The sequence below is a fragment of the Pterocles gutturalis genome, unplaced genomic scaffold (assembly GCF_000699245.1).
Source record: "Pterocles gutturalis isolate BGI_N339 unplaced genomic scaffold, ASM69924v1 scaffold17952, whole genome shotgun sequence".
In the NCBI taxonomy this organism is placed as follows: domain Eukaryota; kingdom Metazoa; phylum Chordata; class Aves; order Pterocliformes; family Pteroclidae; genus Pterocles; species Pterocles gutturalis.
Genome location: NW_010113186.1, coordinates 4,611 through 17,180, shown reverse-complemented (window position 1 = coordinate 17,180; position 12,570 = coordinate 4,611). Strand labels below are relative to the sequence as shown.

Sequence of the window (12,570 nt, the reverse complement as noted above, 5' to 3'; positions counted from 1 at the left end):
GCTGCCAGGAATCACTACCACCCTTGTACCAATGAGATATATTAGTGAAGGAGCAGACCCTCTGGGAAACTGGGGTTACTCAATGTGGAGACATTATTAGCTCTGCCTGCTAAAGCTGCTCTGCCTTACAACTTGCATGATAATAAAGCTTAGCTTGGGCAAAGGATGTATGATTCTAGGATAGTGCTTCAAGAGCTTTCTGTCTCTGGAGCTTGAGATTGCTTCAGGAATTACTTTGCATTTTTTTTGTGCTGTAACCATTTAATTTCAAGTTCATAAACAGCCTTCAGAGCAGTGCCTGGAATGCAGGACCCTCCTGCCATGCAAATGCCCCAGCTGCTGCTAGAAAATGGTAATTCCTTTCCCTCTGGTGGGGTTGATCCTCAGATATTCCATACCAAGGATTTCCAAAGAGCCTCACCATACGACATTCTGTGTTTTGCCCTCTAATCCCTCCTGCCAGCCCCAGATGAGCCTATACGGCTTGGTGAAATAGAGAAAGCAGTGACTGTTCTTTTATTTCTGTGTTTGTTCGCAATGGCTGCGCCCTGAGAAGGCTTGTCAAAGCAAGGGAAATGGAGGAGCACCTGGTTTATGTGTTCCCTTAGCAGCAGCTCACAGAGATGGTCTGAACACAGCTGAGACTAAAGCGCTTCTGGGTAGGTGTTGGAGCAGATCCTGAAGTGTGAAGACTGAGATGTGTGTGTCTGAGGTGAATCCAGCTTTGGACAACAGCTGAATAGAGGCTTTTTGGATTCCAGTGTGAGATCTGACAATTCAAATCCCACTTACACCCTTTGAATCTGGGCTTCTGGACACCCTACAGCTTGGAAAAGAGTCTGAAATCATCTGATTCTGAGCCCTGGATTTAGGCTGGGATGCCGTACATCCCTCTAAAGGCACACTTCTCAAAGTTCTTATTCAAATATCTCATTTGAATAATGTGTGCTTCTTTACCACAGGGTTTCTTTATCCTGTAGTATACTGCAAACAAGGCTGAAGGTCTTGAGCTACTGGAGTTCATGGGACCCCTTTATGGGTGTGCTGTGCATGGTAATGCTACCATCTGTGACCCCCGTGCACTCAGAGCCTCCAGACACTGTGGCCATTAGTACAACAGATTACAAAATCTCAAAGGGGTTTTTTTTTTTCGATGTTGCTCAGAGGAAAGCAAGCACTGCTGTAGAAATTTCCTCTGCATTAGATAGTAATAAAACCTGACCCAGAGGACTGTGAGCATGTGTGAGAAGGTTATGTGGGGCTCTCCCTCGTACCGCAGAGCCCCCACCAGCTGATCTGTTCAATCACATCTTAGTCTGACCATAATCCCAGCAAACTAATGAAAGGGCCCTGGCAGGGAAGGAAGGCTCCATGCCTGCTGTAGCGATGAGTGACCAGGCAGATCCTTAAAGCTGTGAAAGGTTTTAAGGGGATCAATATTCTCTGTGCTCTCATTCCTAATTGGGCTTTATTGCAGGGCTCTGATTCATGCAGTTCATTAAATGGACTCAGATGGAGTTTCTGTAACTGAGTGTATACTCCTAGGGCATAGAATCAAAATAGCAGCAGCAAGAGATTGCCAAAGCCCCTAGAACTCATCTGGAGAAGTAATTGCAAGAGTGCTGAAGCATTAGACTTCAAAGAAATGTGGATGTGGCTAATTCAGTATTATTAATTGCATTTAAGTTTACAAAAAAAGTTATCTTCCATGTTAACAGTCACTTTAAAAACCACTCAGTGCCATGAAGTAGATATTTCAACTAATTTGCAGTACCACTTGCGTTCTGGGGCAAGTATTTTCTGGGACTTCATAAAGCCCACGAGGAAACAGCTCCTAAACAGTATCAGGTAGAGTTACATCATCTCCAGTTCTGTCATTCTCATGACAGCATGCCCAAAACACCAAGCTTGTGGAAAAAAATCGGAAAATATGTGGAAAATATATGGAGAAAGACGCTACCTATTGCAACTCCTTACCTGCATAGACACTTTCATCTTCCCTGCAAAACACATGTGGAAAACATTAGTCAAGTAAAAAAAAAAATCCAAAATAAAAACCCAACATAGAGTGCTTGTATGTATCTGATCATTAGTCCATTAATTATAAGATGGAGGAAGGTGCCTGTTTTTCCTTGGGATTTTCTTAAGGGAAATACTTCCTGGAGCTATGGCTGACCTGATTTGGGTGCCTTTGTGCTAAGAACAGAGCAACACAGATTTGTGGTTAACATAGTCCCCGTTCTGCTCATTTCAGACAGGCCTTGAATCCTCTGGAATATCCCAGGTGAGTGTCCTCATTAAGATCAAGTGCTTGGTTATTCTCACGTGTCTCTTTCTCAATCTTTCTAGCTGAAGTTGTTTCTTTTTTATGAATAATGAGTGCTTTTACTGGGAGATGACAGAGGAAACAGGCAGAGGGTGCACTGAGTGATCACTGAACAATTAAGTGTGTTGTAAACACAAAACCAACACATGCAATTCTAGGAGGCATTAAATGATTCATTCTTGGTTAAGACTACGGAGATATCGTTACCGCAGTATGGAAGATTGGTAAAATTCATTTAGAGCTGCAGGTACCCAGAGCGATGACTGTGTTCAATCAAAGACAAACTCAGAGAGGAGAAAATGCGGAGAACTGCTAGGATGAGCAGAAGACAAAACAACCTGTTGTAGGAGAAGAAACTACTGCTCACCTGTTGTTAATTTAGCAAAATTGAGGTGGGGAATGATTGCTTTCTGGGGAGATGAGGGGAGAAGTAACTTGGAGAAAGAATATAAAAAGATGCTTCTAGCATATAAAGGGATAGAAATTGAAATGAAACTCACATAACCCAGAATCTAGAAGGATTTAGATGAGCTGAGAAGTGTCTTCTGGGACAGCATTATAAGTCAGATAAGGAAAGCTGCATGGCTTTAGTACTGGTTAAGTTCCTGGAGATGATGAGAGTGGAAAACAAATGATTCTGGATTTGAGAAATGCAGTTCTTCCAAGAGAAGACTTGAATGCTGACTCTGCTTGCTCCGCTGTGGTTATGTCTTGGTGCTTGTGCTGCATTCCAGTGTTTCAGTAGAATAGATGTATAAGCTAAGAATGTTCTCAGGAATCAAGTATTGAGAGATACTTTTTTTTTTTTTTTCTTCTCATTTCCTTCCTGCTCCGAACCTGAGAGTAGCCCTAGCTAAGAATGAACTGTAGAGCAAGGTTTTTTTCTAGGCCTGTTAGTGTTGACTTTCTTTTTGCCCCTGCAAGCACATTCCTGGATACTGCATTAGGATGCCTTTGCTTCCCAAAGTGGTTAGCAGGGAATGTTTGGGTGGAGGCAAGGGTGCAGGTGTGACTGCTCTTCTCTCTGTTGTCATGCATAGCCTGCTTCTTACCTTTCTCTAGCATTTTGCAATGTCCTTGAGCTTTCCCTATCAGTACATCACAGATTTCTGAGGCCTTTTATCTCTGATACAGGAATTTTTTTTTAACTTGTTGAGGGCTAGAAGGGTTTGTGGGATGAGTGTATGGAGGAGAAGAGGAAGGCGCAGCTGGGTGGCAGGTCTGATGACCTTGCAGGACTAAACCTCTATGATAAGGCATTAATTCTCACTATCCCATGTGAACCTTCTTTCATTCAAAGAGAACATCAGAACAAGATCAGATCTGCCTGTTCTCCACCCTGTCTTTGTCACTGGGGATTAGTTGCAGTGTCTCTAGCTCCATGGACGTTACTGTCGTGTCATGCAAGCCTACTTGTGACTACTTGCAAGCCTGCCATTTGCAGCACTGTTGTGAGCAGCCTGGGGAACGCTGTTCAAGTACCTGTGTGAAGTTGGTCAGACTGGGGATTCAAAGCTTAGGTTCCCCATTTTTCATTATATAGGATGCTCCAGTAATGAGTCCAATAGAATGATGGATAATTTAGGTTGGAAGAAGGCTCCAGAAGTCATCTAGTCAAACCCTGCTCAGAGTGGGTCTTCTAAGCAGGTCAGGTTGCTCAGTGTGGTGTCCAGTCAGGTCTTGAACTTCCTCAAGGACAGCTATTCCCCAGCCCCTCTGGGCAACGGGTTTGTGTTGGGGGGGGGGGTGTGTGTGTGTGTGAAACCCCATCCTCTAGATAAGTAAGAAGGTAATAGTTTAAACTTAGGCACCTGTTTCCTGCAGTCAGTGGAGCAATGCAGAAGCTGTCTGAGCAGGAATTAAATACACCAGATGGAAGCACCAGTACCTGAGCGATCTGGGCCATACAAGGGTCATATATAGCCAGTGGCAGAGACCAGGAACACAGCCCCTAAGTACACAGCCCAGTTTTTCTCTTCTCCAGGACTTACATGGCACAAATACAAGGCATGCAGCAGCTATGCAGAAGCTGTTTGTACGTCACTGATGGCTGATGCTAAGATGACAGTGTATAGTAACAGTTTTATTTGGAAAGACTGTGGAGGTACTGCAGTGGTTGCAGCTGCAGATCAACTAGGGTGTGTACAAAATTAATAACAAAACCCATCACCAGGGATGGCACTGAGCTGGGATGTGCAGCATGCAAGTTCAGCACAAACAGTAGGAATAAAACCTATAAATTGGAGCTGTGCCCAAACCTCATCCAGATAAACTGTTCATACAGGCATAGTTCAGATTACAGTAATGAGAAAAGTAATTGCTAGAATACGCTGTTTCCTTGTAAGAAATCCAGATGGGTCTCACTTTAATCCTTTTCAGACACAGTGAGGATGAAGCATTTATTAATGGGTCAGAACAGAGAGCTGCCTTGTACTGCGCAAAACCAAACACCCCCATTCAGTGTATTTCAGTGGCAAATTCATTCCCCTGCTACTTCAGTGAGTGGAACATTATATTCAGCCAACACGAAGCAACATTATAGCAGACAAGACACTCAGTGTAGTAGAACCGGAGAGAATTGACTAATATGGCAGAGCTGTAATATAATTTTCTGTTTCAACAGATTTTACTCTTGCAGTTTATGTACAAGTTATGTATCATTTTATCTTGAGACAAATACTAAAGTCATCACTCCCAGATTTCAAGGGAAAGTGGGTACCTGAGGCGAGTGGTTCAAATGCTCTCTGAGGCTGAGAGTCTCAGACTCAGTCACAATCTGTCTCCTGATGAAGAACTGCTAAATTATGCTCCCTGCCCCACAAAAAAAACTATGATAATGGTAGAATGGAAAATTTATAATTTGTTTGTTTTAATGCTCTCCAGGGTCTAGCAGACACTTAACAGTTTCATAGCAGCTGAAAAACAGAGACTTGAAATTACTTTGTACTTGTAATCCAGCTGCTGTTGATTTTTCAGTTTATTAGCTTTCTTGATGGATTGTTTGAGTTTCCAACACGGCTGAGTTCCAGTACAATCAGGCTGTTACTCAGTGGGAATTGCAAATGTATATAACTGTTCACTACTCTAAAGCAAAGTAGCTGGAGTGTTCCCTTCCTCCCTCTGAGAGTAGGTCACCTTAAGGAGCATCCTTGCTTTCAGTGTGACACGACCTAGCACGTTGCTTGGCATATGGTAATGAGATCATAGCCAGCAACTTTTCACTTGCGTTAGAAAGAGGCAGAAAAAACTGGTGTTTCTTCCAACCTAAAAATTCCTCTGAGTGGTGCAGTCTCCTCTTGCTGCTGACATTTTTTTTCCTAAAGCATGTACATGAGTTACTAATAAAGATAACAAGGTGATCACGGCTACTACTTACTCTTCTTCCCTGCTGTATGTGATAGTGGTGTTAAGAACAAGAACAGACTGATACAATCATGAGGATGCTACTTTCCTGCTGTTCCTAGGATGTATTGTGATAGATGAATGGGATGATGGACGAAACTGTAGACAAGTATTTTAACCACCTAGATTATTTCACCTTCAAAGCGGGAATACCAATTCAATTTTGCTTTTCACAATCCCCCTTCAGCACACTGAAGGAAGCTGCAGAGCACAATTCCTGTAAGAGAGCAATCCTGTTGTTATGGTGGTGTCAAATACAACTTGAATTCTAATCCTAGCAAGGTTACATCAGACCTAGGTCCTTGAACTGACTGCGAGATTTTGGCCTGTACCAAAGTATTAATTAAAAGTAAGCAATGGAACAGTGTCAGGCATCCTCCCCCTGCCCCAGTGCATCAGTGCGTTACTGACTGGCAGGAGCATGCAGTGGTGGATAAACTGGTCCTTTATATACATATACGACAATTTATCTGCTGTTTTCTGCAACAGCATCTACCATGCTTGACCCTGTTCTCAAAGCCTCAGATGAGGTTGTTTTTTTTTAAGTGACCAGTTACTCTGCTTGTTGGTGCTGACTGGCAGTCCTGTTGTCCCCTTCCCCCACAACACCCAGTATCTTGTTTGCATGTAGCGTGGAGCAGCATTGTGCCCTTCAGCAGCAGTGAACTGTCAGACCAACCTGGCCACCTCAAAAACTTCATCTTACTATTTGCTTGGCAAACAGCCATGCCAAGAGAGGGGGTGTACCACTCTGGTCATGCCTCAACTTGAAATCAGTATCAGGCAGTCCAGAGGCTGCATGAGGACTTTTCTATTCCATGATTAAAAAGACACAGTATGATTCATGGCTCCACAAGCCCAGCTGAAGGCAAGAAAGCATCTCTGCTGCTCTGCGCTCCTGGCAATGGATGAGGGCTCATACAGCTCACTGGACTGAGGCTAGGTTTGCTTAATGGGCTTGCTTTAAAAAAAAAAATTTATTAAATATTTCCACACCTGGACATACTAGGTCTCTGAATTCCACTCTTTATCTCTCTTCTACAATACTGTACCACTCCCCTGCAGAAACAGCTGATATAATTTACTTTATCATTTACACCCACACTGCAGCAGGTATGACCAACACTTCTACTTGTACCTGTCCTTTATGCAGGAAGCACCAGACAATCTGCCACAGGAAAAGCACATGTGGGATGACAGGTTCTTTTCAGACATACCTTCTATAATCATGCCATTTGTTTATGGCTTTGCTTGCAAAATGCTTCTGACAAACCTCACTTTTAAAGTAGCTGAACTCGGGCAAATGTTTCAGTAGAAGTGCTGTCTCATGCCTCTAAGGACAGGTACAACTGGAGAAAGTCCTAAATGCGCTGCTCTCATCCTTTCCTGGAAAAGAGCCAAGCAGCAAACTGGAGAGCAATTTTTCACCTGGCCTACTAAAGCAGACTGTGTTACTAGAGTGCCAGCCTACAAGCACATTTTGTTTCCAAATGCTCATAATTCTCTTCACTGTATTTCTGAAGGCAGTGATTAGTTTGAGACAGCTTTCCCAATTCTTTCTAACCAGTTGCACAGCAGGTAGCTGCAGCAGCACATTTTTTCCTTCCAGTGTATTCAATTAGCTGCTCAATTAAGCAACTAATCTGGTGTTTCATGACTAGTTAATCAAGTAAAAGGCAACTGTAAAGGAATACAGAGAACAGCAGCTCAAGAACTATGCACTGGAGAGCTTCAACTAGTAGCTTATTTCAGGAAAAAGACTTGTAGTTGGGTGACAAGGGGGAAAAGAGAGATGATGCCTAAGTGCCTTTTCTTGAAGTGGTCTACAGACAATATACCAGCAGAAGGACAAGTTTGGCTCTAAAAGTATAAAAAGAACACTTACTTGTACTTTTCAATTCCATGAACACTTCAGTCACCAAGATGACCACTCAATAATTAAAAAAAAAAAAAAAAATCACTGAATTAATCTTGAAGCTAAAGCTTGTTTACCTTCTACTTTCCAAAAAATGTAACTTCACAAAGTCCCTTTTATAAAGAAGAAACATTTTACTACCTGTTTTAAAGCACTGTCTTGCCATTTTCTGCTCTCACATGAGAAATTCATGTTTTGTATCTGTTTACCGGTCTCAGTTTGCAGTTATCATACTAGAGGCAAAACCAAGAAAGGGGAAGATTTTTTTTTTTATCGGAGCAAACTTTAGGTTATCTTTGAAGGAAAAGCTGTGCTATGTTCCAAATTCTTGATGACTATAGATTCAGCATGCTCCTTGCACTTTTCACAAGAAAGAAAAAGCTCACATTGCTGGTTTTCCTTAAATTGAAAACAAGCTCACAGAATGAGGAAAATATTAAATCACTATTTTTAACGTAACAGGAAATGAGAAGGGATGTTTATGTGGCTTCATTTAAAGATTGCAAAATCACATCCTACTTAGCACCTTTAATGAGAATATGGGATTTTTTTTTTTATTTGTAAACATTTACCAGAAGTAAAACCCAAACATGTTTGGAAACAACACATTATTTTACTATTTGCTATACAGGAGGATAAGCCACATAAGCTGTTCAAATAACATTTGCTTATATTAAACCTGAATGTTACTGCATGGGGCAATAGCAAATCTTGTAAGTTTTACTTACTGTGTCAAGCTGCATTTGAATAGAGAACTTCCATACAGAAGTATTTACAGATTTAACTAACCTTAAGTGGACTACTATACTTCTGACCTACTATGTTTTGAAAAGCACTATTTATTATAAGACAAGCACACTTTTATGTTAGCAATTTGAATTGATTCCTGGTCACTACAACTGGGTAGAGCTAGTAGGGCTAATCTCTAATCTAAGGTTTGTAATCGTGTTATGAAAAAAGTTTAACACCCTCTCCTGATATCTTTCTAAGAATTTTTGTCTCTTCAGTAATTTGATTCTAAGCCTTCAGCAGCTATTACTTAAGTGAAGATATTTTTGCTAAAGCTTTACTATAGACAGCCAGTTTGGCCTCAGATTCTTTAAAGCCAATCCATTTGCTGTGAGGTCCATCAGAAACTATTCATGTGTATTAGGAAGTTAAGTGCACTCCTGGGAATTGCATTCCTCCATTAATCCTCAAACTGCTCCTGGTTAAGTACACCTGCACAGTCTGAGTCACATCTGTATGTATAGTAGACAAACTCTAGTCTAAGGCCAAATCAAAAGTACCAAGCCAGCCTTGCTTTTCTACCTGCTCTATTTTTGGTTAATATGTCCTCCAATCCAAACTTTTTCAGCACAGCAAAATTACAGAGACATCAGCATTCAAGATATCCAGGGGGAGATAAAGTTTTACAGTGAGTGTATGCAGTTAAAGCTATATCCTTTGTAAAGAGAAAATGAAGTCTGGGGCAGATCCCCATCAAAATAACTTCCTTTGCCTATTCCATTCTCAGGAAGTACGGAGGTAGACTAATCCATGAGGTCTGTGATGTGACACATTCAGCCTGCTCTTACCCATTACCTATCCCAGAGCAGACACTCTTACGTGAATCTAAATGCCTTGTAGAAAGATCAAGTTTAATGTGCAAGAGGGTAGCTGTGTTTCCCAAAGATCCCCAGGAAAGAGTAGTCAAGACTAGGCCAGAGAAGTTATCCTGGCAGGGCAGAAGTTGAGCCACTCCGTAACACAGCAAACAACTGTTGTTTCAGTCCATGTAACCTTCCAAGCCCTGTTCTTTGGCAAACAGGCAAGAAAGATATAATTTGTTTGGCAGAAAACACAAAATTCAACACTCAAGTTTAACTAAAGGGTAATTTTTTTATTCCCCATTAAGACCGTCTCAAGGACATAACTAAATGTTGGAAACCCCACAGAAGGGCACATACAGTGAATGTGGTGAAGTACAATGTGAACAGCCCCAGGGGTTCAAATAAGGTAGGATCATTAGCTAACCAGAGGAAAAACAAATTAAAAATCTGCTGAAGATGTTGCACTTTTTTCTCCATTTACACTGAAAAAAAAAGTAAAATCCAACAAAATCCTTGCATCTCTAACAATACATTCAGTCCTGGCTAAAGAGTTTAACAAGATGGCAACAGGATGACTATAATACAAAACGTTCACTACTACACTCTGTACACACCTGTTGTCCAAGCCCTCCCCCAAACCCACATAATGATGGTGCCCCCATTATTTGCTTGCTTGCTGGGCCTGCCTGCGGAGGAGGACGTAGATCTTCTCCTTTATCCAGTCTTTATTGTATGGTTGGTATGTCTGAGTATCAGCACGGTAACTAGAGAGGGAAAAAAAAATATTTAATGTAGTATCAGTCTGTCCTGTGTAGTATATTTACCAGAACAACTTCACAAAAAATTAAGTGTCCTCAAGTGTATGAGGCAGAAAGTTGTGTACAGAACACAAGTAATATCATAAGTAGATGGGAAATCTATCCTTTTCCCTGAAAACTAGTTACCCAGCAGATCAGTAAGAACCTGAAATAAAACTAGATGCTCCAAGGACTAGGGAGTGACTAGATCAGTGTGTTCACATTTTAATTAATGAATATAATTACTTATGGAAGACAAAAGCTGGAGCACCTCAATATTCTGGAGCTCAGAATGTTCCACCAGGAAACAATCTAATTTTTCTTAATTAGCCAAATGCTGCTTCAACACTACTTCAAGCAAGTGTTCATGTGAGTTTAAGTGTTCCACTTCTGTTTGCAATTTTTAGAGAATGAATAAAAGCACAATTTTCCAGGAGCAAAGGTAGTCTTGTAGATGGATGACAAAGGATTCTTGCCAGTTGGCAGTGAGGTAAACACTAACAAACTTACAGCTAACAAACAAGGACACTTTATAAAAAGCAAACTGAAAACAAGAACCCACTGATGTATTTTCTTTGCTACTCAGAGATAGTTGATAAAAGTAGTCCTAGCAAGATTTCTTGCCAGGGCCAGAGAACTCGGTTACTCAAGATACTGTTGAAATGAAGCAGAATTAGGCTGAAAAATGAAAGCAAATTGTGTGATGTTATCTGTGTAGATTTATGCCCTCCCTTAGTTGCTTAAAGTTGAATGTTTTTTGATGAAGATGGTACTTTTAGTGAATGCTTCAAGAACTACTGAAGTCTCAGTCTGTCTTTAAATCTTGGTACGCATATTTCTAATCAGATAAGAAGGGTGAGATGGCCATTGGTAAGAAGCTAAGTAAAAATCCAGAGGTAACTCAATCCAGCATAATTTACAGTCCTTACCTATGGATAAAACCCTAAGAAAACCCTTAGAAATATACTGTTTCTAAGAAAGCTTTTTTATTTAAAACCCAGCATGACTTGTTAAGGGCCATAGAAAGAATTTCCATACATATTGATATAGTAGCAGCTAGTAATAGTTTCACTTCAGTGTAAGAAATGTTAGCTTTTGGGAAAAGCTACTAATTTCCACCCCTGCCCAAATCCATTCATAATGTTACACTGCGAGACCAGATAGCAAGTACTTTAGGAATCTCTCATAAACACAAGACATGTCTGGTACACTATGTGCTACGTATGCCATCTGGTGGAAAACTCTAAGCTGGAGTAGAATTTGCAACAACACGGAGTTTATAAACCTAATTAAGAAAGGTACAAGACTGTACTAGAAAACAGTTGCTACTTCCTAAAGCAAGTAGCTAGCTTCAGTCTGTTACATAAACTAAAACAAGGCGTGTCTTTTGAGCTGCATCAGCCCAGCACTTGGACGCATGAGATCAAACAGAATGGCAGAATGTCTAAGAATAAGCAACTGCACAAACTGTAATTCTGTTTCACTTATTGTGCTGAAAACTTTGGTAAATGGCATTTGTAATAAGTCACTATCAGTAACAGATTCTGTATGTACATCAGAATACAAAGGAAAGCAATCTGATGCTCAGCTTTTTTTTAAAATAGGTTTTTATTTTAAACTGGAATTAACTGGCAAAGGTTGTTCACTGTGCAGCTGCACAAGTACTTGCACTGGGATTTCAGACAGAGCAGTACAGCTGAAGGAATGTCCACATCATATACTCACTGGCTTAAAGTTTCTGGAATTTTGAACACTATCCTTTTTGTTATTTGCATATGAGATTTGTATCCTTAGTTCTACACAACTTCTGCAAAGTTGATATCACTGTCATATCATTACAGTGAAATTTATGGTATGGAAAGTACTCATGGTCTCGGCTAAGTGATTTAGTTACCATGTTATGTTCTGCATAGTGAAAATTAACATTTGATTTCACAGTGCAGTCAAAATGGAAAGTACACAAGACCACCTTTGTTTGCCCACAACTTCAACACACAGATGAGAACTGGAAATGTATTCCCAAGAACACTTAAACAATTAGCTAGGGCTCTCTGGAGGACTGATCTGTTCCTCAATCTCTCCATTAGGATTTACAGAAACTTCCCTCTTGCTGTATCTTGATCAAAATAAACAGTTGGCTGCAATGTACTTCTACAGACTTCTACTGTACCACTAGTACAGCCCTCAGCTGAATAAAATTTCATAATCATGCCTCCTTAAGAATCACCCCAACTGCACAAAGGCAGATACAGCCCTAATTTAAACAGATTCTAGCATTAATAAAATACATAGCTGTATTAAATGGTTGGACTTCAGTATTTGAAATGCTGTGAGGTTCAAAGTGACTAAAATCCAAGTGAAACTGTCAGTTTCTAAGCTTTGTTTTATTCAGATGCAGTTAATTGAGAGTGGGCAACATGGTATGGCAGCTGCAATACTGCTGCCTTACTAACAGCTATTGCAAAACAAACTAAACCCAAAAAACCACCCCAAAAAAACTAAAACCAAAAAAACACCCCAAAAAAACTAAAACCAACC

At 40.6% G+C, this 12,570-nt stretch overlaps 1 protein-coding gene across 1 annotated transcript in view; it reads right to left on the bottom strand.

Moving 5' to 3' along the window:
* Positions 1–9,504: 9,504 nt before the first annotated feature.
* Positions 9,505–12,570, bottom strand: part of ERH (enhancer of rudimentary homolog (Drosophila)) — a 4,605-nt gene continuing 1,539 nt past the window's right edge. The window contains exon 3 of the mRNA XM_010074385.1: positions 9,505–9,999. Coding sequence (XP_010072687.1) covers positions 9,897–9,999 — 103 coding nt within the window. The 3' untranslated portion in view covers positions 9,505–9,896. The remainder of the gene's footprint in view (positions 10,000–12,570) is intronic.